This window comes from Sphaeramia orbicularis, chromosome 16, assembly GCF_902148855.1.
Source record: "Sphaeramia orbicularis chromosome 16, fSphaOr1.1, whole genome shotgun sequence".
In the NCBI taxonomy this organism is placed as follows: Eukaryota; Metazoa; Chordata; class Actinopteri; order Kurtiformes; family Apogonidae; genus Sphaeramia; species Sphaeramia orbicularis.
Window position 1 is genome coordinate 57353414 of NC_043972.1, and position 25555 is coordinate 57378968.

Here is a 25555-nt window from a genome sequence, read left to right on the forward strand (position 1 = left end):
TAGATGTTTCTCAAGATTACTCTTCTGGGTGAAAGTCTTCCCACACTGCTCACATTCATATGGTCTTTCTCCACTGTGGATGCGTAGGTGTGTCCTAAGGGTAGACGCTTGGGTGAAAGTCTTCCCACACTGGTCACAAGTCAGTTTTCCTTCCATATTTGCTGGAATCAGGTGATCTTCTCCTGATACAACTTTTAGGTTTCACTTAAAATCCACCTTCGGCTTCTTTCTACATCAAAACAAAGAGAAAGAAGACGAGGTGGTCACTGAAATGCAATGGAATGGAACAGAATAAACACATCTCTTCAGGACCAGATTAAGCAGATAGACAAAATTAACTCGTTAGGTCATCGACAGGACATTTTCAAAACAACCAATATTTGATGGGTTCTCCTTAAGAGATGTGTTTCCTGTATGAGACCAGAAAAAGCAAATAATAAGAGAAATTGATGATGAAAAATGTCAGGTTGTCTCCAGTGTTGGCAGATTCTTTAAATAGTTACAGAATCACAAAACTCGGCAAAAACTTGTTTTGTTTGGTCATTGAAAGTAAAGTCAGACCAATTCAATGTATTATTAGGGCCCAAGGCCTGAGAATTGGCTGCAAAGGCCCTATTGTCTGTCAGATGTTTTCTATTATTATTATTTTATTGTTATTATTATTATTCCGTTGATGACTAGTGTGACATCACAAATCCCTTTGGTGCCCAAACCCCTGCTCTAATGTAAACAGCAGTGGCTGGAGTCCAGGAACTGGTCACCTTTTTCACACACACACATCCTACTTTGGGCGGCTGTGGCTCAGTTGGTAGAGCGGGTTGTCCAACGACCAAAGTACTGGCGGTTCGAATCCTGGCTACAACTGTCCACATGCCGAAGTGTCCTTGGGCAAGACACTGAACCCTAAATTGCTCCAATTAGGGCCAGGCAGCGCCTTGCATGGCAGCAGTCGCCCGCTGGTGTATGAGTGTGTGTGTGTGAATGGGTGAATGTGAGGAATTGTAAAGCGCTTTGGGCACCATGAAGGTGTAGAAAATGCACTATATAAGTTCAGTCCATTTACCATTTACTTTGCTGACTTCCCAAAGTCGGCTGAAAGAGATCTGATCTGTCAGAACTCAAATAGAGTTCTAAGAGTTAAAGGAGCTGTATGGAAGAATTATGTTCCAAGGAATCAGAAAAGGGCCCTGAATTCACCAAAAATGAAGGAATCATGTTGTCAGGTTGTGTTTTGGTCTGATGCTCCGCCCATCACCTATCTCCCAATCACAAAGTCAGTAGTGTTTGTTCATCCAGGTTGCCAGTTCCCATTGAGCTGCAACGAGGAACATTTCTGATCCCAAATGTCTGACTGTCGGATTTTTTATGTATTGAAAGTACTCTTTTATCTATATATTTATTTTGTATTCTACGCATTGTCTTTTTTTATCCTCTGATTTACAGTGTCCTTGGGTGTCGTGAAAGGTGCTTATAAATCAATTTTACTATTATTATTAGATTTATAATAGTTAGTTTAATGCCAGGTGGAAGTCTGACAGGGAAAGTTCAGGTGTCAATGAAAAAGAGCTACGAGGCTGAGGTGAGAGCGAGTAGCTAGCAAACACAAGGGTTTTAGCAATAAAGCTAACATTACTGTACCCGGGTAACGTTAGCGTTTAATTAGCTATGTTAAAATAAATACCATATGGTTAGTTGATAACATAACTGACAACACACACACATCATTTTGCTTTAAAGTTACATATAGAAAGGTAATGTTATATAAGCTAATGTTTAGCACTAGTACTAGCTAGCTAACGTTAGCTACTAACGCTAGCCAAAAGAAAGAAAATATGTAGATACGTGGATTTTTTAGGGCCGATGCCGACACCAGTTTTCTTTTTCATCAGCCTTAGTCGATGACCGATACAGACTGCCAATTTTCTTGAGATGATATTGCTTTTGCTCCCTCAATTTACATAATAAAAATGACACAATGATAACAAATGTTACAAGTCTCAATTTTTAAAAAAAAAAGAAACATTATTGAACTTAAAACAACATTTAACAAATAGTAAAAAGAGGAAGAAAGGTGAAGTAGAACAAGTAATGTTGTATATAGTAGCATTTAACAGCTTCATCTTTGTTAAACTTTATCAAATATATATTCAAATAAAAAGCAAAACTAAAAGAGTTCAGTGCTCTTAATTCTTCAACTAATTTCTTTGAAAATAAAACCATAAATAAAATTCTTACAGTATTGTACACAGTAGCAACAAGCAAGCAGCATAATATAGTGCACAGAGTCCTGTACTGAATTTTAAAGGAACCATTTCCCACTGAGTCATTTAATGCTTAGGCCTGAGTTTTAGTGCACTTCCATAATCTCTTGTAGTGCCAATGGCCTTCCTAAGATAAGGAAAGAGTCAACAGCAATACAAAACCAAAAACAACTGAAAATGAACTGTGCACAATATGCAGATTGACCCACTTCCAAAACTATTGACCTGGTTCTTAATATTCCCAGTTTAGGAGCTGTGGGTTATAATGGAGGAAACGCAGACGCTCTGCATTTTCCCCTGTCAGCCTGTACCTCTGAAGGAGAAGCCATTTATTTCACTGATAACACACTTTATCTGGAGCTGGGGGGGTGGGGGTGGGCAATAGCGGTCCATGACTGTGATTACGTAGCAACCAGCAAGGGCTGGGCCATAAAATGATATACATCGCGATATAACTTTTCCTCAATAGAAATATGAGACATGCTCGATACAATTTCAATAGAATTGATTCGTCCATGTTTAGACAGACAGAAGAACAGCCAATCAGAATTAAGCAGTGCTGCACCGAACCAATCACACTAGAGCGACGTCAAGTTAGGTCGACGCCCACAGCACAGGTGTAAGAGCAGCTGCAGCACACACACTAATGTTTGGGCTGAAGAGGGAGTTAATGAGTGTTCCCTCCCCAGCCAGCATGTCCATGTGGGCCCCAGAAGGGTTCCATCTGGGCTGCATAGAAGGGTCCCATGTGGGTTTGTCCGCAGTTTCCATGGTGACCACACATGTTTGACCAGAGCAGAATCAGAGATCTGAATCTCTTTATTGTCATTGTAGCAAGTACAACAAAACTGAGGTAAAGCTCTAAAGTTCAGTGCAAGAATTTACAGACAGACAACAAATATCAGAAAAACAACAACAAATATCAGTAAAACAACAACAAATATCAGTAAAACAACAACAAATATCAGAAAAAGGCACAGTTATTTACATTAAAATATAAAAACTATTGCAAACTAAGATATTTGTAAAACATAGAATTTCAGTAGTGCAAATAACATGAAAGATAAATATCGTGGGATAAATAGTGTGAAGAATAAATAATATGACATATTCAGATCTCTGATTCTGATTCTGATCTGGTCAAACACATGTGGGGTCACCATGGAAACTGTGGACAAACCCACATGGGACCCTTCTATGCAGCCCAAATGGAACCCTTCTGGGGCCCACATGGACATGCTGGCTGGGGAGGGACTAAATGTGACTGAGAACTGGGGCGACTGGGTGACTGAAAAGTAGGGTGGAACCATTTTGGTTCGGGGCTTTTAATTCAATACAGAGATACATGCAGCCTACGTGAAGAACGCAAAGACTCACCACGCTAAAGTTGGCAAGAGATTCACTGATTCACACTTTGCGTCTCACTAATCATTGAGACACAAATGACGGCTGTATGCAGCTTTGGTAACACACAGAGGAAACTACAACCCTGTTTACATCCAAACAAATGGTCCTTAATGATCAGTAGACAGCATTACCACAAATGTGGAGCCAGTTAGTGAGCGAAGGTTTAGGGACCATCTGCAAAGTACAAATTGGAAAATTTCTACATATTTAAAACTCAATCATTTTGCTTCTACTCAGTGAGATGGCACCAGATTTATCTGACACACCCATGAACCCCTTCTGCACACACTACAGCACTGAGACTGGACAGATATCAAACACAGATTAGACTGCGTATAATATGAGCTACATCTGTGTTTAAATGGGGCTATATAGTCTGTCAGCAAATTCTGTTTTGTTGGCTTGTTAACCCTTGTGCCTCCGTCAAAAAAAAATACCTCTGCTCACCCTTATGGACAAAAATGTGGACGCACAAAAAAAAAACTAGTATAAAAATCGTCATACATCAGGATTTTTTTTGGTTAGAGGGTTAGAAGAAATGGGCATTTCTGACTTCGCATCAGTACCTGACACAATGGAGCAAGAGTAGAGCAGAGCAGAGCAGAGCAGAGCAGAGCAGAGTAATTGTTTCCGGTGTGAACATGAGCCCAGTGATAGAAACAGACAACTGCAGTTTTCTCTCCACTCTGTGTCACCTGTATGTTAGCTGTGTGATTGGGTTTGCATGCAGGAGCATGGATGGTAGACCATGGATGTCCATTTGAATATTCATGTCCATGTGGACTACCATGCATCACATCAGGTCACAACCACAACTTCTACACATGAGAAACCGATTGGGGGAAAAAACCTGTTTATCCTGGATGAGTTGAGAAAATTATGAAACCAAGCAAATAAACAACAAGCTAAATTTAGTCGGAGCATTAGTTTCAATCCAAAGAGTCCGTGGGGACAGTTTTCTTTAGTTTCACTGTCTGACTCAACTGGACCACGTACACGAATAAACAGTATGGAAAAGTGTTTAATCTAAATTTAGTCGCGCGCGGCTGACCATCTATCTGTATCCGCTTGTAGAGTTGCTGTAGAGCAGAGCTCTGATAAATAAAAGTTCATTAAAGTTATTATTCATGAATTAAAGGAAGATACACTTCTGTTACTTGGCGTTTGTAAGATCCGACTCATCCTATAAGGATACTGTTGAGTTTGAGTTTGTTCATGTTGAGTTTTGAATGAGTTTGTCGTCCGTGCTAACGCTAGCATGCTGTTAGCCGCTCTGCTATCCGCTGGTGAATGCCTTATTGTGTGTGTTCTCAGAGCAGAGCTTGGCAGACACACAGTGTTCACAGATAAACACTGTTTTCTGCTTGGACCTCAGTCCTAGAATAGTCCAACTGAAAATACTCAATTGTCTCTCCTTACGAGTTCAGAACAATTTCAGAATGAATGAACTGGTAAAGTTAGCACCAGTCCCGGAAGTAGCCTACCCATGCTAACACCAAACCTTCCCCCAAAATGGAAGTTTTCAAAGGAATAAAGTCAGTCCTTTCAGTGGTCAACCCCACTGCTCAAAAGCACAACTGACACAACAATACATACAGTAGTGACACAACGGTTGTGTGCAGTGATGTTACCTCAGACACTGAAGCTTCCAAACACACTTCAAACTCGATTGGTTACTGATTGTGGAGCAGTGGACCGGAACTGGTTCTTCTTCTTTAGTTTTTACGGCGGGTGGCACCTAGCGTTAAGGTGCATTAGCGCCCCCTACTATGATGGAGTGTGGACCAGAGTTGGCAAAAGAAAATAAATAAATAAATAAACAAGAAAAAAATGTAAATTAAGTTAAGTGTGTATATATATATATATATATATATATATATATATATATATATATATATATATATATATATATATGTGTATATATATATATATATATATATATATATATATATATATATATATATATATTAGGCCTGTAACGGTACACAAAATTTTCGTTTGGGTACATTTTCAGTATTGAACGACACGGTTTGTTTTTTTTCCGGTTCGGTGCAGGAAGAAAGAAAACCCCTCAAAATGTCTTTAATGCATTTATGAATTTCTGAACATTCTTCCACCAATTTTTGGAGACAATGTAATATAGAAAAACAGGAATAATATAATTCTGCTGCTATAAATCAAATAGAAAATAAAATATTATTAAATGTATTTTAAACATTAGTAATGCACTTTTCCCTGAAAGGGAGTTTTGAACAAACAACAAAAAAAAACTAATTACATTTCTGTCAGTTCACATTCTGCATTAAAAAAACAAAACAAAACAAAAATTCCACATGAAGTGCAACATTACCAAGAAGGTAAACTGGTATTCTGTTTAAACAAACTGAAGAGAAACACTGACAAATAAATTAACCTAATTATTCATTTTAGGACAACTAACAAACTGTTTAGGCCACTTTGTGTATTTGTGTGTGCGTGTGTGTATGTGTGCGTGTGTGTGTGTGTGCAAGGTGCGATTTGTCAAAAACACAGAAAGGGGGCTTTTTTTTTTTCTTTGTCGGAGGCGGGGGGGGGGGGGCATTCTTAAGGAGATGGGCCCCTGTGTTGCTCATAATGTTTTGAACTAAAAGAGCAAGCCCCCCCCCCCAACACAGACACACACACACCACACACACACACACACACACACACACACACACAAATAGTTTTTGTTTTGTCTTATTTTTGTTTTGTTTCTGTTTTGTTCTTCTTTGTTTCATTTTGTTTTCATTCTGTCTGTGCGTAAACTTGTTGGTATGAACTTATCTGATGTGATACTTCAGTCTGTTTTCTTTTGAGTATTTACAATCCAAGTCTTATGACTGTATGTTGAATGTCTATGTGTCCAATTAATAATAAGTAAAAATTAAAGCCGCAAGCAGCATTGAAAGGCCCTCGCCACGGGCACGTCCAGTAAAAGTATGTCCATCGTTCAGCAGGTGGCGCTCTAGCACCAAATTTTATGTCTTCTGATGAATGGGTGTAGGCCTGGGAGATTGACAATTGACTCAAATTTGAGGCAAATCAGTGTTCGTATGTCCGAACTGAACCAATTTTTGTATAAGGAAATCTGTAGGGGGCGCTATGGAGCCAAAATTCAATTTCTTCCATTGAATGGGTGTAGGCCTGCGAGACGTAGCACTGAGTCAAATTTGAGCCAAATCGGTGTTCATATGTCCGAACTGATGCAATTTTCGTGAAGGTAAATTTGTAGGGGGCGCTATTGAGCGAAATGGCAATTTCTTTTGATAAATGGGTGTAGGCCTGGGAGATTGACAACTGATTTAAATTTGAGCCAAATCGGTGTTCATATGTCCAAACTGAAGCAATTATCATAAAGGTAAAGTTGTAGGGGGCTCTATAGTGCCATATTTCAAATTTTTCTGATAAATGGGTGTAGGTCTGGGAGATAGATGTCTGAGTGAAGTTTGAGCCAAATCAGTGTTCGTATGTCCAAACTGAAGCAATTAAAACAAACAAACAAAAAAAAAACTTATAGGGGGTGCTGTAGTGCAAAATTTCAATTCCTTTTGACAAATAGGTGTAGGCCTGGGAGACAGATGTCTGAGTCTGAGCAAAATCGGTGTTCATAAGTCCGAACTGATGTCATTTTCTTAAATGTACATTTGTAGGGGGCGCTATAGTCCAAAATTTCAATTTCTTTCAATAAATGGGTGTAGGCCTGGGAGATAGACGCCTGATTCAAATTTGAACGAAATCGGTGTTTGTATGTCTGAGCTGAATCAATTTTTGTAATGGTAAATTTTCTAAGAAACTTTGCAAAGTTTGCGACATCGTCACACAAAAACGGTGACACCAATCCCAAAAATTCGGCTAACTTTTGATGCCCCACTTCTCTAGATACTGTACACCGATTTTGAGCTCATTTGGCCAAATGCCCAAGGAGGAGTTAGTTAAAATACAACGTCAGCAAAAACGCAGACTCAGCATTTTGGAAATTTCAATCCAATATGGCCGACTTCCGGTTGGTTTAGGGGCATGGCCATAATATTTTTTGTTTGTCTCCTGACGATGAATCTGTGTACCAATTTTCGTGGCTCTACGAGAAACTTTACACTGGACGCGGCCCCATTGGTGTAATGCATTTCCACTTTTCAAGGGGGCGCTGTCGCAACATTTCTTTACCAACATCTATGAAACCTATATGTAAATTAAATTTTGCACATTTCTGAATTTTGGGCAAACTTTGGTAAGTTTTCGCGAATGATCAGGGGGTCAAATTTGAGCTCAAAGCGCAGGAGAAAGAAAAATAAATAAAAAAATTTTAAAAATTAAAGCCGCAAGCAGCATTGTAAGGCCCTCGCCACAGGCACGTCCAGTAAAAGTATATCCATCGTTCAGCAGGTGGCGCTCTGGCACCAAATTTTATGTCTTCTGATGAATGGGTGAAGGCCTGGGAGATTGACAATTGACTCAAATTTGAGGCAAATCGGTGTTCGTATGTCCAAACTGAACAAATTTTCATGAAGGTAAATTTGTAGGGGATGCTATTGAGCGAAATGGCAATTTCTTTTGATAAATGGGTGTAGGCCTGGGAGATTGACAACTGTTTCAAATTTGAGGCAAATTGGTGTTCGTATGTCCAAACTGAAGCAATTATTGTAAAGGTAAAGTTGTAGGGGGCGCTATAGCGCCAAATTTCAAATTTTTCTGATAAATGGGTGTAGGTCTGGGAGATAGACGTCTGAGTCAAATTTGAGCCAAATCAGTGTTCGTATGTCCGAACTGAAGCAATTTTAATAAAAAAAATAATAAAAACTTATAGGGGGCGCTGTAGTGCGAAATTTCATTTTCTTTTGACAAATAACTGTAGGCCTGGGAGACAGATGTCTGAGTCAAATCTGAGCCAAATCGGTGTTCGTATGTCCGAACTGATGTCATTTTTGTAAATGTACATTTGTAGGAGGCGCTATAGTGTTTCAATGTCTTTCAATAAATGGGTGTAGGCCTGGGAGATAGATACTGTACACCGATTTTAAGGTCATTTGGCCAAACGGGCAAGGAGGAGATAGTTAAAATACGATGTCAGCAAAAACACTGACTCAGCATTTTGGAAATTTCAATCCAATATGGCCGACTTCCGGTTGGTTTAGGGGCGTGGCCATAATAATATTTTTTGTTTGTCTCCTCATGATGAATCTGGGGGGGGCGGTTGAGCCATCTGTGCTGCTTGTAGTAAAAGTGAAACTTAAGGCTCATTTTCCTTTTCCCTTTCAAACTTTCATTTGAGTGGGCAGGACGTTTGGCTTGGCCTATTATATATTATAGAGGGAATGCACGTACGTCACTTCCCCCTGGGCCACGCCCCTCTAAGTCAGACTGAGTGGCAAAAACAAACCGGCTCTACATAGCGGAGCATAGCAATATGTGACTGTATGTGTGTGTGTATATGTGTATGTGTGTATGTATATGTGTATGTGACTGTATGTGTGTATGTATATGTGTATGTGACTGTATGTGTGTATGTATATGTGTATGTGACTGTATGGGGGTACAGATTGGTAGGACAATCTTCTGTTGTATATCAAGTGATTCAGCACTAACAGTCTGAGGACTGGAATCAGGAGGTAGGACTGGATAAGCAGCGGCTTCTTCCTACTCCCTTTCAGGCACAACAGTTGTTCTTTTTTTTCTATTATTTTATTTTTTGTTTATTGTTTATCATCATTATTATTATTTTTCTATTGTTTATTTTTTATTTGTGTATTGTTTGTTATTATTATTATTATTTTTATTTTTGTTCCATATGCTTTGTATTATGTCTGTGTCTGAAATAAACTAACCTAACCTAACCTAACTACAGCGAGACCGGAACATGAAATTAAAGACAATTGGACTGGACATGGATCCATACAAGCTACCAAACAACAAGTGGTCTACGAATATGTGGCCGGAAATCACACATCCTGACATTTATATGAACCTGATTTCAACGCCGGGAAAATCCACAATGCAAAGGCTGAAAGCATGCAAAAGCCAAAGAGCTGTTGACATCCTCGTCAGCGTTAATTAGAGGATTCCAGCTGATGAGTGCTTTAATTCAACATACTATTGTTTTGGAGGTTTTATGTCAGTGCAGACGGATTTTCTTGGAGGTGATTGCCAAGGTAAAGGCCCAGCAGTAGTGCTCACAGTTCACTACTGATTTACTGGAGTTGAACCCTTAGTACTGACCCAAGTGAGTGGATGATCTACTTGTGCTTTTGATATTTAAGTAGAGTTAACATCAAATACTGGATCCAACACAGATCCAACAGCTTTGTGCTAGAGTACCCCCTTATTTGGAAAACTAGGTTAGCCTCAGTTTAAGCTAGTTTACAAATCATGTAGAGCACAAGGTTCACAATCACACAACTGAAGACACAAACGATTCAGTTATGAAATATAGAACTAAATGACAGATGCTAACATTAAGAGCTTTACTAAGAAGGAACGTTAGCCAAAATTATATGTAATTTAAGGTATGATTTTATGCAAGAACACAGCATAAATTAACGTTACCTGACACAAATCCAGGTTCGGTTGCCTGGATTCCAGTTATTTCTGCAAATTGCAGCGATCCATCTGCTTCTTCTGTCTTTGGCTTTAGGTCGCCGCTAAAACGATAACTCCGAGTGCTTTTAAACCTATTTGTGCAATCAATGGCACAATAGCTCTTCCCCATTTTTTAGATTGTTCTAAAGTTTTCGTAGTATTCAAGCCAAAGCCACTGCTCATCTCTCTCTTTCTGCCACCCAGTGGACGTAACTGCGGTGACTTCCGCTAGTGGTGACGTCACGTGCAGACCCTCTATACTTATGTAGAATAAGTCTGGTGATGATTTTTTTTCTTTGAAATTTATGGTGTGGTGGCAAGGATTAGTGGAAACGCTAGCAGTAGACACTCATACTGGATCTGGCAACCCCTAGACTGGGGGGAGGCGGAGAGGATACCACGCTGTACAGTATTTTGAATGCAACTGCAGTATCAGTTTTGGCCTCAATCCTACATACGGCACCTTTAAACATATAGTGAACAGTATTATTTTAAAGAGCATTGCTGAAAATGTGTATCAGACACCAACTTACCTGTGTGTGGTTCCGCTTCTGATGTGGTGTCTGGCCAAAAAAATCCCTGGGGGTCTTGGACACTACTTAAAGGTTCTGGGAGAGTGAATGCTCACAGAAAGTTGAAGGAGGGGTTTCTGGTTTTTGGGTTAACTGTAAATATGTTTATAAGTATTTAGTATAGTGGTGTTTTGGGCATATGGGTTTGTATTAATATTTGTAAATAGTTTGTCATGAGTTTGTGTTGATTTTTAAAGGAAGTAATGCATAGTTAAGTGTGTATATGTCGTCTCCCCCTGCGTAAATGTTTTGCCCAGTCACATGCACAGTGCACACACACACACACACACACACATATATATCACAGTCAATGAAAACTTTGAGACCATATTTTTCCACATAATTTTTATTTTGAAACCCTAAACTGGAATTTTTTCACATGAATCATTTGTTTAGGATATTGGCATACAGAAACAAAAATCTAAAGTTTCAAGAATAATTTCAAAACAAAAAACTTAACAAAAGAAAATGGCACCTGCTAAACACAAAGTCACAACAGTAGTGGTCCTGGTCAGGAGTTGTCACTCTCTCTCGCCCTGGACGCGGTCTCTGGTCAACAGAGCCTGTGGTGTTGTGGCGTTCAACCAGGTTTCTGATTGTAGGTTGGGAACAGCCCATACATAGGCCTGGCTGTATCACTGTAGCTCAAAGCGGCCTCCACCATACCCAGTGCCCAGAGACATTGTTCATGTGATAGATGTGGCAAGATGCCGTTCACTGGACTAACAGTGGTGGCCTTTTTTGGGCCTTTATATAGGCCTTCAAAACCAATCCTCAAATTGTGCAGATACCCACTGAGTATTGCTCAATGTGTATTTGGTCCACTTTTGCAAAGAGACCAACCCATGTGCAGTGAACCATGACAACATGACAACTCATCATTATCTCAACTACCCGAGCACTAAGTCATCAATAAATCAATAATGAATAATTACAACCCCCTACAAGTAGAGACATGCATACATTTCTACCTCAAAGTTTCTATTGACTGTCAGTACATATATCAGTCAGTGTCTGTATGATGATAGTGGAGGTTGTGTTCCTCACTGCTTGCAAGTAAATAAATACCAAGTGCTTTTGCTGCTACACCTGGGTCCAAGCTCCTCCTTAAAAACGCGCCTGGTCTGCTTGAGTTATCACAGGGTTGACCCCTAGTTTCTTGTTGTCAATTTTTAGCAGTGGTAGCCTTTGTGGGCCACTTAATTTTGTACTTGTGGCCCATACACTGTAAAAACTGTCAGACCAGTGCCAATGTCGAGCCTTGACATGACTACAAAGCCCCCCATCCCTGCAGCCTCCCACAACTTCTGGTCTGAGTTTTTGGGGGGGCGGGAGGTGGCGTTGGGCCCCCCCCCAATACAATTGTAGGGGAAACTCTGGATGGATTCTCCTGTGAACCATCTTTTTAATGACTTGAATCAGATGCAAATATTGACTTGAACAGATGCTCAGATCCACCATAAAGACCAGATGGATTTAATAAAAGTACATGACACATGTACACATCTACACATGACACAAACACACTGAGGATCCAGACCAGAGTCTAAATCCTCCAAACAGTGGTTCAGTGAATGTGGTGTTGAAGGTGTAGATGTGGATCAGTTTGTCAGAGGAGACTCTGTAGAAGGACACAGATGCAGCAGGACAGTCCACATACACTGAGACTGTACCAGACCAGGAGGAAGAGGAGGAGGAGGAGGACTGAGGGAGGACTGAGTATTTGTTTTTATGCCAGACCCTGTATCCACCTCTGTAACACTCCAGACTCCAGGACTGATCATTTCGTCCAAACACACAGTCTTCACTGCCTCCTTTTCTTCTGATTCCTCTGTAAGTCACTGCCATTCGAACCCATCCACTCCACTGGACCTCCCAGTAACAGCGACCAGTCAGACCAGTTGAACACATCAGCTGAGGATGGAACTCAAATTTGTCCTGATGATCAGGATATGACTGAATCTCCTCCACTCGTTCCACCTTTTTGTTGTTTTCAGACAGTTTGAGGCATTCATACGCTGTGTTTGGATCCAGGGTGAGTTCACAGAAATCTGATGGACAGAAGAAAACACAAAACAGTTGCAGTTATTGATCAGTGATCAGCTGATTGACTGACAGTCTGATCACATCGCTGGGTTCAATTCAACTGTTATTGATGAATAGATCATGTGTGAGTCTGACTCTGATCAATACTGATCAATAACAGATAAATCCAGTGTTTTATAGATGGATCTGTTGTTTCTGGGCACATTTTCACCAACAGACATTCAATAAAAACAGAATAGATTTGATTTTCCTGTTTGATTTGCCTGATCAGAAACAGCAGATTCAACATTTCTAAAAGACTGGATTTTCCTTCTTTGTCAAACAGAAAATAAAATGGTATCGAGCATATTTTCAGTTATTGATAGAAACACAAAGAATGGGACAAATGATGGATTTGAGCCCCAGGTTTAGATCAATTCAACATGTGAACCATTAAAGGAATTGTTGAAAAGAACAAGTGAGTGGAAGTGTCCAAATGTGTGGAACTGATAATGGATTTGATAAGAGCATCATCCAAACAGTTCAGAGAGAGGCTGGATGGAGCTGACAGCCAAAACCATTCTGAGGTTTATGACCAGGAATCTGCATTGAAGACAGTTAGAGGATGGAGCCAGTGTTCAACATGAAGGTTGAATGTTTCTGTCATGGTTTGGACTGGGCTCAGATGTCCCAACAGCTTCAGGGCTCTGATCAAATGTGTGTGTTTCCAATCAAGACAGCAAGAAAAAAACCAACAACACAAATGGTCCGGTGAAGGATGGCCCACTGGAACAAACTGGTTTAATGGATCCACCACAGGACTGAAATGTGGAAATGGACTAAAAATACAGATGTGATAAATGTTGGACTGACTTGATGAATCCATATAGAAGAGACTGGACCGAACCACAGACTTTTATTGACTTGGTTTATGATTCACATTATTTTCTGTTTGGTTGAATTGCTGTTGTTTTTATCGGTTTAATGTTTTTTTGTGTTGATGCATGTCACATCAGTACCTGGACTCTTGTATGTTTTGTCTGTCTTGTGTGTCATTTCCTGTTTTATTTTGTTAAACCCTCCTCTTGTGTCATGTCTGGTGTCTTTGCTTCCTCTCCCTGATTGTTCCACCTGTGTCTCATTGTCTTCCCTCCCTTCTGTGTATATAAGCCCTGTGTTTTCCCCTGTCCTGTGCCAGTTCGTATTCCTCCCTAGTGGTGTGCCTACCTACCAGCGTTTCTCTGATCCTGTTTGTTCCTGACCCGGATTGTTCCTCGTTTTTCTGAGCCTGCCTGACCCCCTCATCGGTACTTCTGCCTGATTCTGCCACACTGGTGTTCGACCTTTTGCCCGGATTCACGGTTAGTGCTTTTGCTTATCCCCTATGTACCGTTGCCTGAGTATTAGACTTCCCGTGTATGACCTGGTCTGTCCCCTGACACTTCTCTGCTTGTTCCTAGTCGGGTTCCCCTCGTGTGCTCCCGACCCGGGCAGAGAGCTTCCTTTACTGGATTCGGACGTCGTGACGGATCCACACAACCTAACCTGCGAGGATTCATTCAAGAAACCTTTTTGTGAACCGTTTTTCCTGTCCGTGTTAAATAAACACTCATTAACTGTATTCCTGTCTGTGGGTTGTGCATTTGGGTCCAAACCTTGTGTCACTGGTTCTAACAATGCAGTGGTTTGGAGACAGGACTGCGCAGTGACAGATTGTGTGTGTGGTTAACTTGGACTTGTTAAAGAAAAACAAAATGAAAAAAGAAAGAGAGAATGTTAAATTATGTCTCTGAGAGTCTGCACCCGCCCTTAACCCTTTATCTGGTCATGTCAGTGGTCCGTCCTCCAGGGTCGGAATCTGACACCCCCTACCCCCAATTGGAAAAGTGTCATTAGACAACATTAGTTATGATGTGACACTGTATGAATAAAATTTGACTGACTGAATAAAAGTCTGACTCCATGATTGATATCTAATCTTTAAAACCAGTTTCTGTTTATGATCATATATTGATCCCTTAACATTCAAAGACTAAAAGTATGTTACATTTTTTATACATCCGTTTAAAACTCCAAAACAGAATCTAATCCCATCAGTCTTTTTTAAGTTCTTCTAGACTCTTAGTGTTTGAGCCGTTTGTTCATGTTTATGTTTATTTCCTTATAATGAATCTAATGTTGGATTTGTAGATTCCAATCTTCTCCACAGTGATTTTGACTGTTTACTAATTGGATATAAACTCAGTACTTTTGGTCATTGAATCAGATTCTTCATCTGATGAAGAGTGTTGGGAATAACGGTGTTAAAAATAACAGCGTTACTAACGGCGTCATTATTTTCCAGTAACTGGTAATTTAATAAATTATTTGAAACGTTACCGACAGTAAAATGCGGTGTGTTACTTTGCACTAATATCCAACAGCTGTTCTTCACGTGAACGACCCATGACATCTCCGAATTTGAGTTGTCCGCAGCACACCCCATTCACCTGAATGCAGCTGTGTGCACAGCTGACTTAAGGGGAGGAGTTATCAGTGAGAGTCCGACTGACTGGACTGGAGACATTTACCGCTGTATCAGGGAGGAGTGACTGGAAAAAGTAGAGATGTGGGATTAACTGGAGGATCATCTTGTTCCTGTAAATGCAGATCCCCTTACGTGGTGGAAAAGCCAGGCCCTGGTGGACCCCAGCCTCACCAAAGTCATGGATAAGTAGCTCTGTTCAGTGAGAACATCAAATGAGTATTTTCTCTAAAACAGGACTAATATTATCCGAGAAGTCGCCCCAAGACGCAAAAGTTCGATCACTTGTCTTCCTTAACTCAAATTTGCCAAAGGATAAGAAGGAGAGGCAGTAGAACCCACAAAGGATGACACTGCGTTATTGTTTCAGGGATGTCTTCAATTTTGTTAACATGCCAATAAATATGAAGTTAAATGAAATACCTGTCTGTTGTTCTACTCTATGCAACTGACCTGTGAAACACGCTCAAAAATCTGTTTTCTTTTACATATTTGAAGGTTTTTTCAAAAAAGTAACACAATAATTACTTTCCCTGGTAACTAATTACATTTCTGAAGGAGTAATTCCGTTACTAATTCAATTAATTTTTTGGGTAAGTAACTAGTAACTATAACTAATTACTTTTTTAAAGTAATTTGCCCAACACTGCTAATGGATAATAACAGTTTGTAGAAGTGTTTTGGTGGTTTCATCTGAGTTTGTTCCTCAGACAAACTTCTCATCCTGATGAACTCTATTGTGTTTTGGATCTTCTTGGTTGTATTTGTATTCTTTGTCCCACAGTGACAGTACAGACTGTAAATGTGCATAAAGACACTAGAGCTCTGATATGCACTAAACAGTCTGGGACTGGACCTGATGACTCACTGCTCAGGGTATGTGGGTCCATGTGGTACCAGTCCTGACCAATCAGCTATCAGCTCATCCTTCCACTAAACAGACTGTCTTCATGAACACTTTAGATGTTTAGAATGTGGAACTAGGTCCCAGTTTGGGTTCAGGTGGGTTTGAATCAATCTAATGAAATCACACTTACACTTCCTTAGACCTGGTCTCAACCATCGGACTCCAGCAGGATCCAACCTGAAAGGAGGAGGAGGGTCAGAGCAGCTGGAAACATGGACAATCATCACTGTGATCCACTGAAGCTTTTCTGTTCACATCCACTAAATGGTTCCTTCTGAATCACTGACTGAGTCTGTTTGTCTTTGAACATGGGCTGGACCTTCATACAGGATGGATCCCAGCTCTGACAGATGGTTCCTGTCAGCTCTACCTGTTCTATCTGCCATTATCTGTGGATGCATCAGCTCAGTCCATACCTGACAGTGTCCAGTCTCTGGTGTGGATCCTCCACTAGAGCAGACAGCTCCTGTCCTGAGGCTCCTGGATGGTTGTAGCTCAGGTCTAGCTGTCTGAGATGGGACGGATTGGACTTTAGGGCTGAGACCAGAGAAGAACATCCTTCCTCTGTGATCAGACATCCTGACAATCTGCAACACAAAATATCACATCCATCAACTGAGGATGGAGATCAGTGGAGTTGGAGTCATTGAACAGAGTCTGTGAATGCATGGGACTTCACCAACATGACTTCAATGTGTAAAGTCTATGAGTTCCAGACTCTGAACACAGTTGAAGATCAGTAGAACTGGTCTGGAGTTCAACACAACTACTGACAAGTTCAATCCATCCAACAACTGGAGACAAACATTGAAATGATGTGTTGTGTTCTTTGTTGAACCCTGACCTGAGAGTGTCCAGTCTGCATCCTGGACTCTTCAGTCCATCTGACAGTATCTTCACTCCTGAATCCTTCAGGTCATTGTTGCTCAGATCCAGAAGTGTCAGACTACAGGACTGGGATCTGAGAACTGAGGACAGAGCTTCACAGCTTCTCTCTGACAGGTTACAGCCACTGAGTCTGGACAAAACAAAAGGGATGAGAATAAAGTTATTGATCTGGTTGAAATGATAGATCCATATTTGAGATGTTTGATCAAACTGTTTGTTCTCACAGAGCTTTGTTGGAGGCTTTGACCACTGGCAGCAGCCTCAGAAGAACCTCCTCTGAACCAGAGTATTCCTTCAGGTCAAACACATCCAGGTCTTTTTCTGATGACAGTAAGATGAAGGCCAGAGCTGACCACTGAGCAGGAGACAGTTGTTCTGTGGACAGACATCCTGATCTCAGGTACTGTTGGATCTGATCCACCAGAGATCCATCCTCCAGTTCATTCAGACAGTGGAACAGGTTGATGCTTCTCTCTGCAGACACATTCTCACTGATCTTCTTCTTGATGTACTCAACAGTTTTCTGATTGATCTTTGAGCTGCTTCCTGTTGGTTTCACCAGACTGTGTAGGAGACTCTGATTGGTCTGCAGTGATAGACCCAGGAGGAAGCGGAGGAACAGGTCCAGGTGTCCATTTGGACTCTGTAAGGCCTGGTCCACAGCGGTCTGGTAGAACTGAGTCTCTGGAGATTCAGATCCATGGGATGTGGTTTGTTGATGTCTCAAGAGTTTCCGTATATGTTTGTATATAGTGAATGTGGACTTAGACCTCTGGGATGTGGTTTGTTCTTCTGACAGCAGATTGACTCCAGTGTTGATGAAGGTCTGATGAACATGAAGAGCAGCCAGAAACTCCTGGACACTCAGATGGATGAAGCAGAACCTCTTGTCCTGGTACAGTCCTCTCTCCTCTTTGAAGACCTCTGTGAACACTCCTGAGTACACTGAGGCTGAGCTGATATCGATGCCACACTCTGTCAGGTCTGATTCATAGAAGATCAGGTTTCCTTTCTTCAGCTGCTCAAAGGCCAGTTTTCCCAGAGACTCAATCATCTTCCGGGTCTCTGGACTCCAGTGTGGATCTGTCTCAGATCTTCCATCATACTTGACGTTCTTCAGTTTGGCCTGAACCACCAGGAAGTGGATGTACATCTCAGTCAGGGTCTTGGGCAGTTGTCTTCTCTCTGTGGTCTTCAACACGTCCTCCAGAACTGTAGCAGTGATCCAGCAAAAGACTGGGATGTGACACATGATGTGGACGCTTCGTGACGTCTTGATGTGGGAGATGATTGTGTTGGTCTGTTCTTCATCTGTGAACCTCTTCCTGAAGTACTCCTCCTTCTGTGGGTCAGTGAACCCTCTGACCTCTGTCACCATGTCAACACACTGAGCAGGGATCTGATTGGCTGCTGCAGGTCGTGTGGTTATCCAGAGGCGAGCAGAGGGAAGCAGGTTCCCCCTGATGAGGTTCATCAGCAGCACATCCACTGAGGTGGACTCTGTAACATCAGTCAGGATCTGAGTGTTGCTGAAGTCCAGAGGAGGTCGACACTCATCCAGACCGTCTAAAATGAACACCACCTGGAGGTCTGCAAAGATCCAGATTCCTGCGTCTTTGGTTTCAGTGAAGAAGTGATGAACCAGTTCCACCAAGCTGAACTTCTTCTGTTTCAGCACATTCAGCTCTCTGAAGGTGAATGGAAATATGAAGTGGATGTCCTGGTTGGCTTTGTCTTCAGCCCAGTCCAGACTGAACTTCTGTGTGGACACTGTTTTCCCAATGCCGGCCACGCCCTTTGTCAGCACTATTCTGATTGGCTGATCTCTGTCAGGTGGTGTTTTAAAGATGTCTTCACATGTGATGGTTGTTGGTCGTCTGTGTGGGTTCCTGGATGCTGTTTCAATCTGTCTGACCTCATGGTCCTGGTTGACCTCTGTAGCCCCTCCCTCTGTGATGTAGAGCTCTGTGTAGATCTGGTTCAGGAGGGTTTTGGGGTTTCCTGCTTTAGCGATGCCCTCAAACACACACTCAAACTTCTGCTGCAGGTTACGTTTCAGTTTCCGCTGCTGAACTCCAGACTGACTTCCTGAATGCAGACCCAGATAAAACCATCAGTCTCACAGTAAATCCAAGTATTTTCATCTGTTCAATCTGTACAGAATGGTCTTACTGCGGTGCAGACGCTCAGCCAGCTCCTCCTGCTTCATCCTCCTCAGGAAGTTCAGTGTGATCTTCAGAAAAGCCTCTGAGCTCCTCCTCTGCTCTTCATCCTCATCCTTCACACTCTCTAAGTATTCTGGGTAATCTGTACTCAGAACCTGGTGGAACTTCTTCAGTTCATTCTTGACAAAAGTGTAGATGTTCTCCTCCAGCAGCTGGAACACAAAACATGATGAAAGACACAAAGTCCACCCATGGACCAAAGCTCAGGTCCATGTTGGACACAGTGATGTCCACTGGTCTGAAACCAGCAGCAGGAGATGTAATGGTGCTAGTACAAACACAGAATCCAAATGCAGAACTCAAACGCCAAAAATATAATTCAAAAGGTTTATTTATCACACACAGGTGAAAAATAATGAACAGTGACAGAATCTTGAGGATAATGGTCGGTGATATCCTTCTCTGATTCCTTCTCTGGATCGGGGGCGACAGCCCGTCTCCCCGTACGGTGTTTGGGGTGTTTCTCCCGACTAGGGAGAAGCAAAGGGAGGTCAGGGACGGAAACAGGTCATACACAGGTAGGCAAATTCTCGGGCGACAGGACATTAGGACAAGACAAAACTCACGTACCGGTAGTCAGGGCGAGAAGGTCAAAACCAGGAATCAGGAGAGGCAGACAAAACCAGACAGGGAGCAGGCAGAAGACGAAAAACCGAGGGATCCAAAAACAGGTCAAAAAACAGGCAGGCAAACGAACAAACGAGGTCAAGAACGCTGGTCTGAACTGCTAGAGTTACAAACTGGCGATTGACATAAGGAAGAGACAGGGTTTAAATACACAAAAGGGAGGGAAGACAACTAGACACAGGTGGAGCAAATCAGGGCGGAGACAGGTAATCAGGACAGAGGTCAGGATGAACGGGGAACAGGAAGTAAAGACGACAGACAAGACACATGAGGGAATACTTAACAAAATAAAACAGGAAGTGACAAACAAAAACACAAAGACAGACAAAACCAGACTAGCGTCTGGCAGCAGGTGTGACAGGAGATGATTGGACAGAACAGATGGACCAGTAGATGTTGGACATGTACTCACCTTAAATATGGAGTCCAGCTGAGTCTGATCCTGTAGACCAGTGGGAGCCTCTGAGCTCTGCTGCTCCACTCTGTGGACCAAACATCAACAATGAGCTCACATTATGTCTGTCCACACTGACACCAACAGGTGGACACACCTGGACCTCAACACGAGTCACATGACCCCCTGTAGTGGGAAAGGTGTCCTGGTCCTGCTGATCCCACTGAGAATCAACATCTGAGTCTGGAGTTTGAGTTTGGAGCTTCACACTCACTGGGTTTAGTTGATCTCATCAACATTTGGATTAAACCAACAGCTCTGTCCTAACAATGTGTGTTCTCACCATCTGCACTCACAACATGTGATACAAAGGTGTTCAATGGACCAGGAATCAACCCTGGACTCTGATCCAGTATCATCCAGGACCAGGTCCCACTACAACAACAGGTTTTTATTGATCAGGTTTAGTGTGATTCTCCTGCCAGTGTCTGAACCATAGACTGAAGAAAAAGACCATGTGACACAGATGGTGCAACGGGACTAACTTTAGATCGGACATAGAACATCATGCTGAAAACCCTGTAGGTGAATCTGGACCAGATCTGAGGTTCACTTACTGAGTCTCGGAAACACGTCCTGTTTTAAAACATATCGGGAGAAACATGGAGTGATCACTCTTCATGGACACACAGCTGGGTCCAGGTCCAGGTCCAGGTCCAGGTCCAGGTCTGTGAACATTGATGGTACAGTGGTTTTAATGCTGAACTCTGACATTAAACTGTGGTCTTAGTGTGATTTATATCCTACTGCAGAAGAATCCAGTTTCATGTGGACGTTAAAGGAGATGCTGTTCTCTGTCAAATGTTTTCTGACTCTGCTGTGACCTCTGACCTGACGCTCATTAGGGTGGTCCTTCAGTAGAGCCAAAAAATAAAGTTCACAATATTCTGGCTCTGACCCCCAAAATGTGTTCCATTTGACATAAGATGCAGACAGACCAACCTTCATACATTTTAAATATTGTTGAGTGGTTCCTCAATGAGTCTGAATTTTAGCCTCACAATCATTAAAATGTTATTTCAACCAAGCTGCTTTATTCTTCCTCATAAACTTTTACAACATTGTCAAACTGGTAATTTTAAACTGTCTCACTTCTTGTGACACTAAAAACAAAATAGTCACATATGATTTGACAGGTTTGAGATCAGCTGAAGCCCGCACAGGTGGTTCGTTGTTGCCTATGCTAGTTTTCATAGAGTGAACAATTTCTGACTTTATCTCATACAGAACATCTGAGGTCATTGTGGCTCAGGAGGTAGAGCAGGATGCCCAATAATCGAAGGGTTGGTGGTTCAGATCCTGCTCTGTGCCGTTGTGTCCTTGATAAACTGCACTTCAACTTTGGAGACACTGGACAATTTAAACATTATATTGTATGAGATCCAGATAATGGCAGATATCTTCCATGGATTCCAATGCACTTGACACTGATTTTCAGTTAAAATATTCCACTTTTTCTGAGATGAAGTCCCAAAAAACTATCATGATACCTGTCACTTGGTTTTTCACAAAAAACAATGAACACTTTAAATTTCAACCTGTTTGAGCTACCTATAAACTTTTTAATAATCCCACCAAAAATTATAAAATAATTTTTTTCCTGATAGAAATTCATTTCAAGGGGTCAAAGACTTAAAAATGAAACCTTAAAAGCTAAGGACCACCCTAATGACCTGCTCATATGTGAGGTTCATACAGGAGCACATCAGCCCTGTGTTACAAGTCCTTCAGTGGCGTTCAGTCCAGTTTAATACATTATAATCCTCCTTCTTAAATATAAGACCATTAATGGTATGGGCCCTCCTTATTTCACAGATGCTCTGGTACTGTATCATCCTAACAGAACACTTCGCTCTCAGAATGCAGGTCTACTGGTAGTTCCCAGGCTCTGTAAAAGTACAGTAGGAGCTGGAGCCTTTAGTTACCAAGCTCCTGTCTCATGGAATCAGCTTCCAGCTAATATTAAAGAAGAAGACACAGTCTCTCCATTTAAGATCAGACTGAAAACATTCCTCTGTGAAAAAGCTTATGGTCAGGTTAGTTAAAAACAGACTGAACCCACAGTTCAGTCTAAGCTGCACTAGGAATAATAATACTGGAGGAAGTACAGAGCACTGAGTCCTATCACCTGTTTCTGGTACTACGGACCACTTTAGTCTGTACTTATAATTTACAATATTTAGTTTACTTCGTCTGCTCATCACTATTCACCCTGTGTCCCTTTTCCCCACTCCCCTCTGGGGGAGGGGCTACTGTTTCAGATGTAGCCGCCTGGGGCCCAATGATGACGGGATCTGAGGTGACTCATCTGTGCCCTGTCCTGACCTGTGACCCCAGACCTCCTCCCCCACCCTCACCTGCTTGGATGGACCCCCTCATGTGCCCCCACCCTACTGCATCTTTACAGACTGGAACTACATCCACAAATGGATGTCCATCAGTCCTGGTCTCATCTATTGCCTGTCCGTCCATGGGAGTGGATCTGTCCTTCATTGTGGTTCTCCCCAACATTTCTCTTTTTCCACTCTGTTTTTGGAGTTTTTCCTTGTAGAGAAGGAGGGTCTAAGGACGGGAGATGCCCAGGACATTATTCCATTTACTTCACTGACTGTTTATTTGACTGTTTATTTTCAACTAATCCTGTCAAAACCTATGAGACAACCTTGCTGTGATATTGGGCTCTACAAATAAAATTGAATTGAACTGACTCAGGGTCCAGGTCTAAGATAAGAATGTGTTAAAGCTGAAACAGATCAGTGGACCCTCAGACCTAAACTCAGACTGAGCTCTATGAGTCATTTATCTGCACCTTGTATGTTCGTCCACCGAGGGTCACTCAGTGCTGTTCTGATACTGACGTTCACTTACTGAGGCTCACAAACATGTCCTCTTTTAAAATATATCTCTCGTTCCATGGAGTCATCACTCTTCATGGACATCCAGCTGGGTCCAGGTCCGTGTCCGGGACTCCAAGGAGGGGCTCCCTCCTCTCTGTCCTCACTCTGATCCATTCTGCTGAGTCCACATTAGAACACAAATCATCAGTCCAGACCTGAATCCACACTGATTCATCCTGTACATCAGGCATGTCCAAAGTCCGGCCCGGGGGCCAATCACGGCCCGCGGTCAGATTTTACACGGCCCACAGCTTGGGTTTTATATTATATTATTTATGGCCCGCTTGGACTGTTGAACCGAATACATGAATCATAAAAGGTTCCGAATGCAGTTTCTCCTTTCACCTCATGGTGGCAGCACCACTATAACTCTATCGGGCTCTGTGACCTTACCGTGAACCTTTTTCGCTAATTTCTAACCATGGCGCCTGTAAATAAAAAAACGAAAGTTGACAGTGAGGGCCGCCGCTTCCAGGAGAGGTGGGAATTACAATTTTTTTTTCACTGAAAATCGAGGCGATTGTGTTTGCCTAATTTGTCAAGAGACTGTTGCCTTGTTTAAGGAATTCAATGTAAAGAGACACTAGCAGACAAAACATGCTAACGCATATGACAAGCTAGCAGGGAGTGAGCGTTCTGAAAAAGTGAAGCAAATTCAAGCTGCTTTAAACTCATAACAGTGACTCTTCATGTGAACCTGGGAGTTCAGTGAATTCACCACCAAGGCAGGCTACCAAGTTGCCAGGTTAGTTGCCGATAACTGCTGGTGTTATGTACTTATAGATGTGACACAAAATATTACTTTCTAAATGATTTTGTGAAAGACAAGAGTAAGAGTCATATGTTTTCATCTGAAATGTTAACAGACTTTGCATTACTGAGTAATATATGAGTAATGATTACTCATATAAGTCATGTTTAAAATGAATGTGGGGTTAAGATTTGTATCAACTTGGAAGTTTAAGATACTCTATACAGTTTGTTCTATGTTATCTGACTCCAGATGTGAAAGGAAGGCAGAATTGTTTTGTTTTGTTTTGTTTTTAATTTGTTCACACCTGAGTGGCTCAGATTTATTTACATTGCCATTTAAAAAAATGATATTGTGACAATGAAAATAAAATTGTTGTAGAACAGCGCATTTACATGTAATTTTTACTGTTTAAAAAATGTCCGAAGGGACCACTGGCCCCTGGTAATGTCCACATTATCAGATCTGGCCCTCTTTAAAAAAAGTTTGGACACCCCTGCTGTACATGATAAACAGTAGCTGAATCTACTTCTATTTTGAAAGGTTTGACAGGAAGTGTTAGTGTCCTGTTGTGTCAGACTTTTATCTGTAGACGACGACTGAGGAAGGTCATGAACATGTTGAAGTTGGTTTATTTGACCTAAACAGCAGCTCTTTATCATCTGATCAGATTCTAGTTCATCAATAATTGACTAAACTGAATGTGAAAGGTCAAAGGTCAACAGTTATCAGAGATCAATAAAAACAATGTCATGAACCCAGACTGACTTTAAACATCAGAAACATGTGTAAAGTGTTTCCAGATCAGTTTATTGTCACAGACTCAGATCAAAGCGTCCTGATTGGATTCAAAGACAAAGAATCACAGATAAAACTCACCTGTGGTCCAGCAGTTCTGAGATAAACCGGACTCAGGGTATTGGAGCAAGACCTGCATCCCACATCTCATATGGCCGTGGTTCTCAAATCCAGTCCTCGTGGCCCAGTGTCCTGCATGTTTTAGATATTTCCCTCTTCCATCACACCTGGTTCAGTTAATGATCAGCTCTTCATCAGGCTCTGCAGAATCCTGATAACGATGGAATGGTTTCCTGGTGTGAAGAGGGAAATATCTAAAACATGCAGGACACCGGGCCACGAAGACTGGATTTGAGAACCACTGTCATATGGTGTGTGTTTAATGTACAGTAGATGTGACTTAATGAAGGTGTTCGTGGGTGCTGTTCGTGGTGTGAGTGTGAGTTGAAGTGTCATGGCTGATACATATGTGTGTGTGGGGACACGAAACTGTTGAAAGTTTATGGAGAATGAATCAAATACCATAAAGATGGGACAGAAACAAGAGAAAGAATAGAAAACTGACCTGTGGAAGGCTGATGGAAGAGTCTAAGTGTTGGTGTGTCTCAGGTGAACTGTGTCCTGG

General features: G+C 41.7%; 4 protein-coding genes across 4 annotated transcripts in view; all 4 read right to left on the reverse strand.

The window, feature by feature from the left end:
* The window catches only part of LOC115435836 (uncharacterized), a 1131008-nt gene that overhangs the window by 1037449 nt on the left and 68004 nt on the right, over positions 1–25555 (reverse strand). The window lies entirely within an intron of this gene.
* LOC115436291 (zinc finger protein 239-like) overlaps positions 1–25555 on the reverse strand; it is an 887505-nt gene that overhangs the window by 761384 nt on the left and 100566 nt on the right. The window lies entirely within an intron of this gene.
* LOC115436298 (zinc finger protein 658B-like) overlaps positions 1–25555 on the reverse strand; it is a 78010-nt gene that overhangs the window by 20658 nt on the left and 31797 nt on the right. Inside the window, exon 4 of the mRNA XM_030159134.1 lies at positions 21–129. Coding sequence (XP_030014994.1) covers positions 21–129 — 109 coding nt within the window. The remainder of the gene's footprint in view (positions 1–20; positions 130–25555) is intronic.
* Positions 12297–25288, reverse strand: LOC115436246 (NLR family CARD domain-containing protein 3-like). The gene is made up of 11 exons (XM_030159042.1): positions 25012–25288; positions 23353–23499; positions 21042–21152; positions 20443–20512; positions 19351–19555; positions 17937–19266; positions 17403–17855; positions 17135–17308; positions 16707–16877; positions 16421–16467; positions 12297–12885 (listed from the first exon to the last, which is right to left on the reverse strand). Exons 2-11 carry the CDS (start codon positions 23493–23495, stop codon positions 12341–12343), a joined length of 3249 nt encoding a protein of 1082 aa, XP_030014902.1. The 5' UTR covers positions 23496–23499; positions 25012–25288; the 3' UTR covers positions 12297–12340.

Bases quoted from the DNA above. Each gene is read 5' to 3' on its own strand.
- LOC115436246 (XM_030159042.1), bottom strand. From the start codon at position 23,495: ATGGATCAGAGTGAGGACAGAGAGGAGGGAGCCCCTCCTTGGAGTCCC. The intron at 20,513-21,041 runs GTAAGTGAACCT...TTTGGTCCACAG, and splicing joins GGACGTGTTTCCGAGACTCA to AGTGGAGCAGCAGAGCTCAG. The intron at 17,309-17,402 runs GTGAGAACAAAC...TGTTTTGTCCAG, and splicing joins AAAGCCTCCAACAAAGCTCT to ACTCAGTGGCTGTAACCTGT.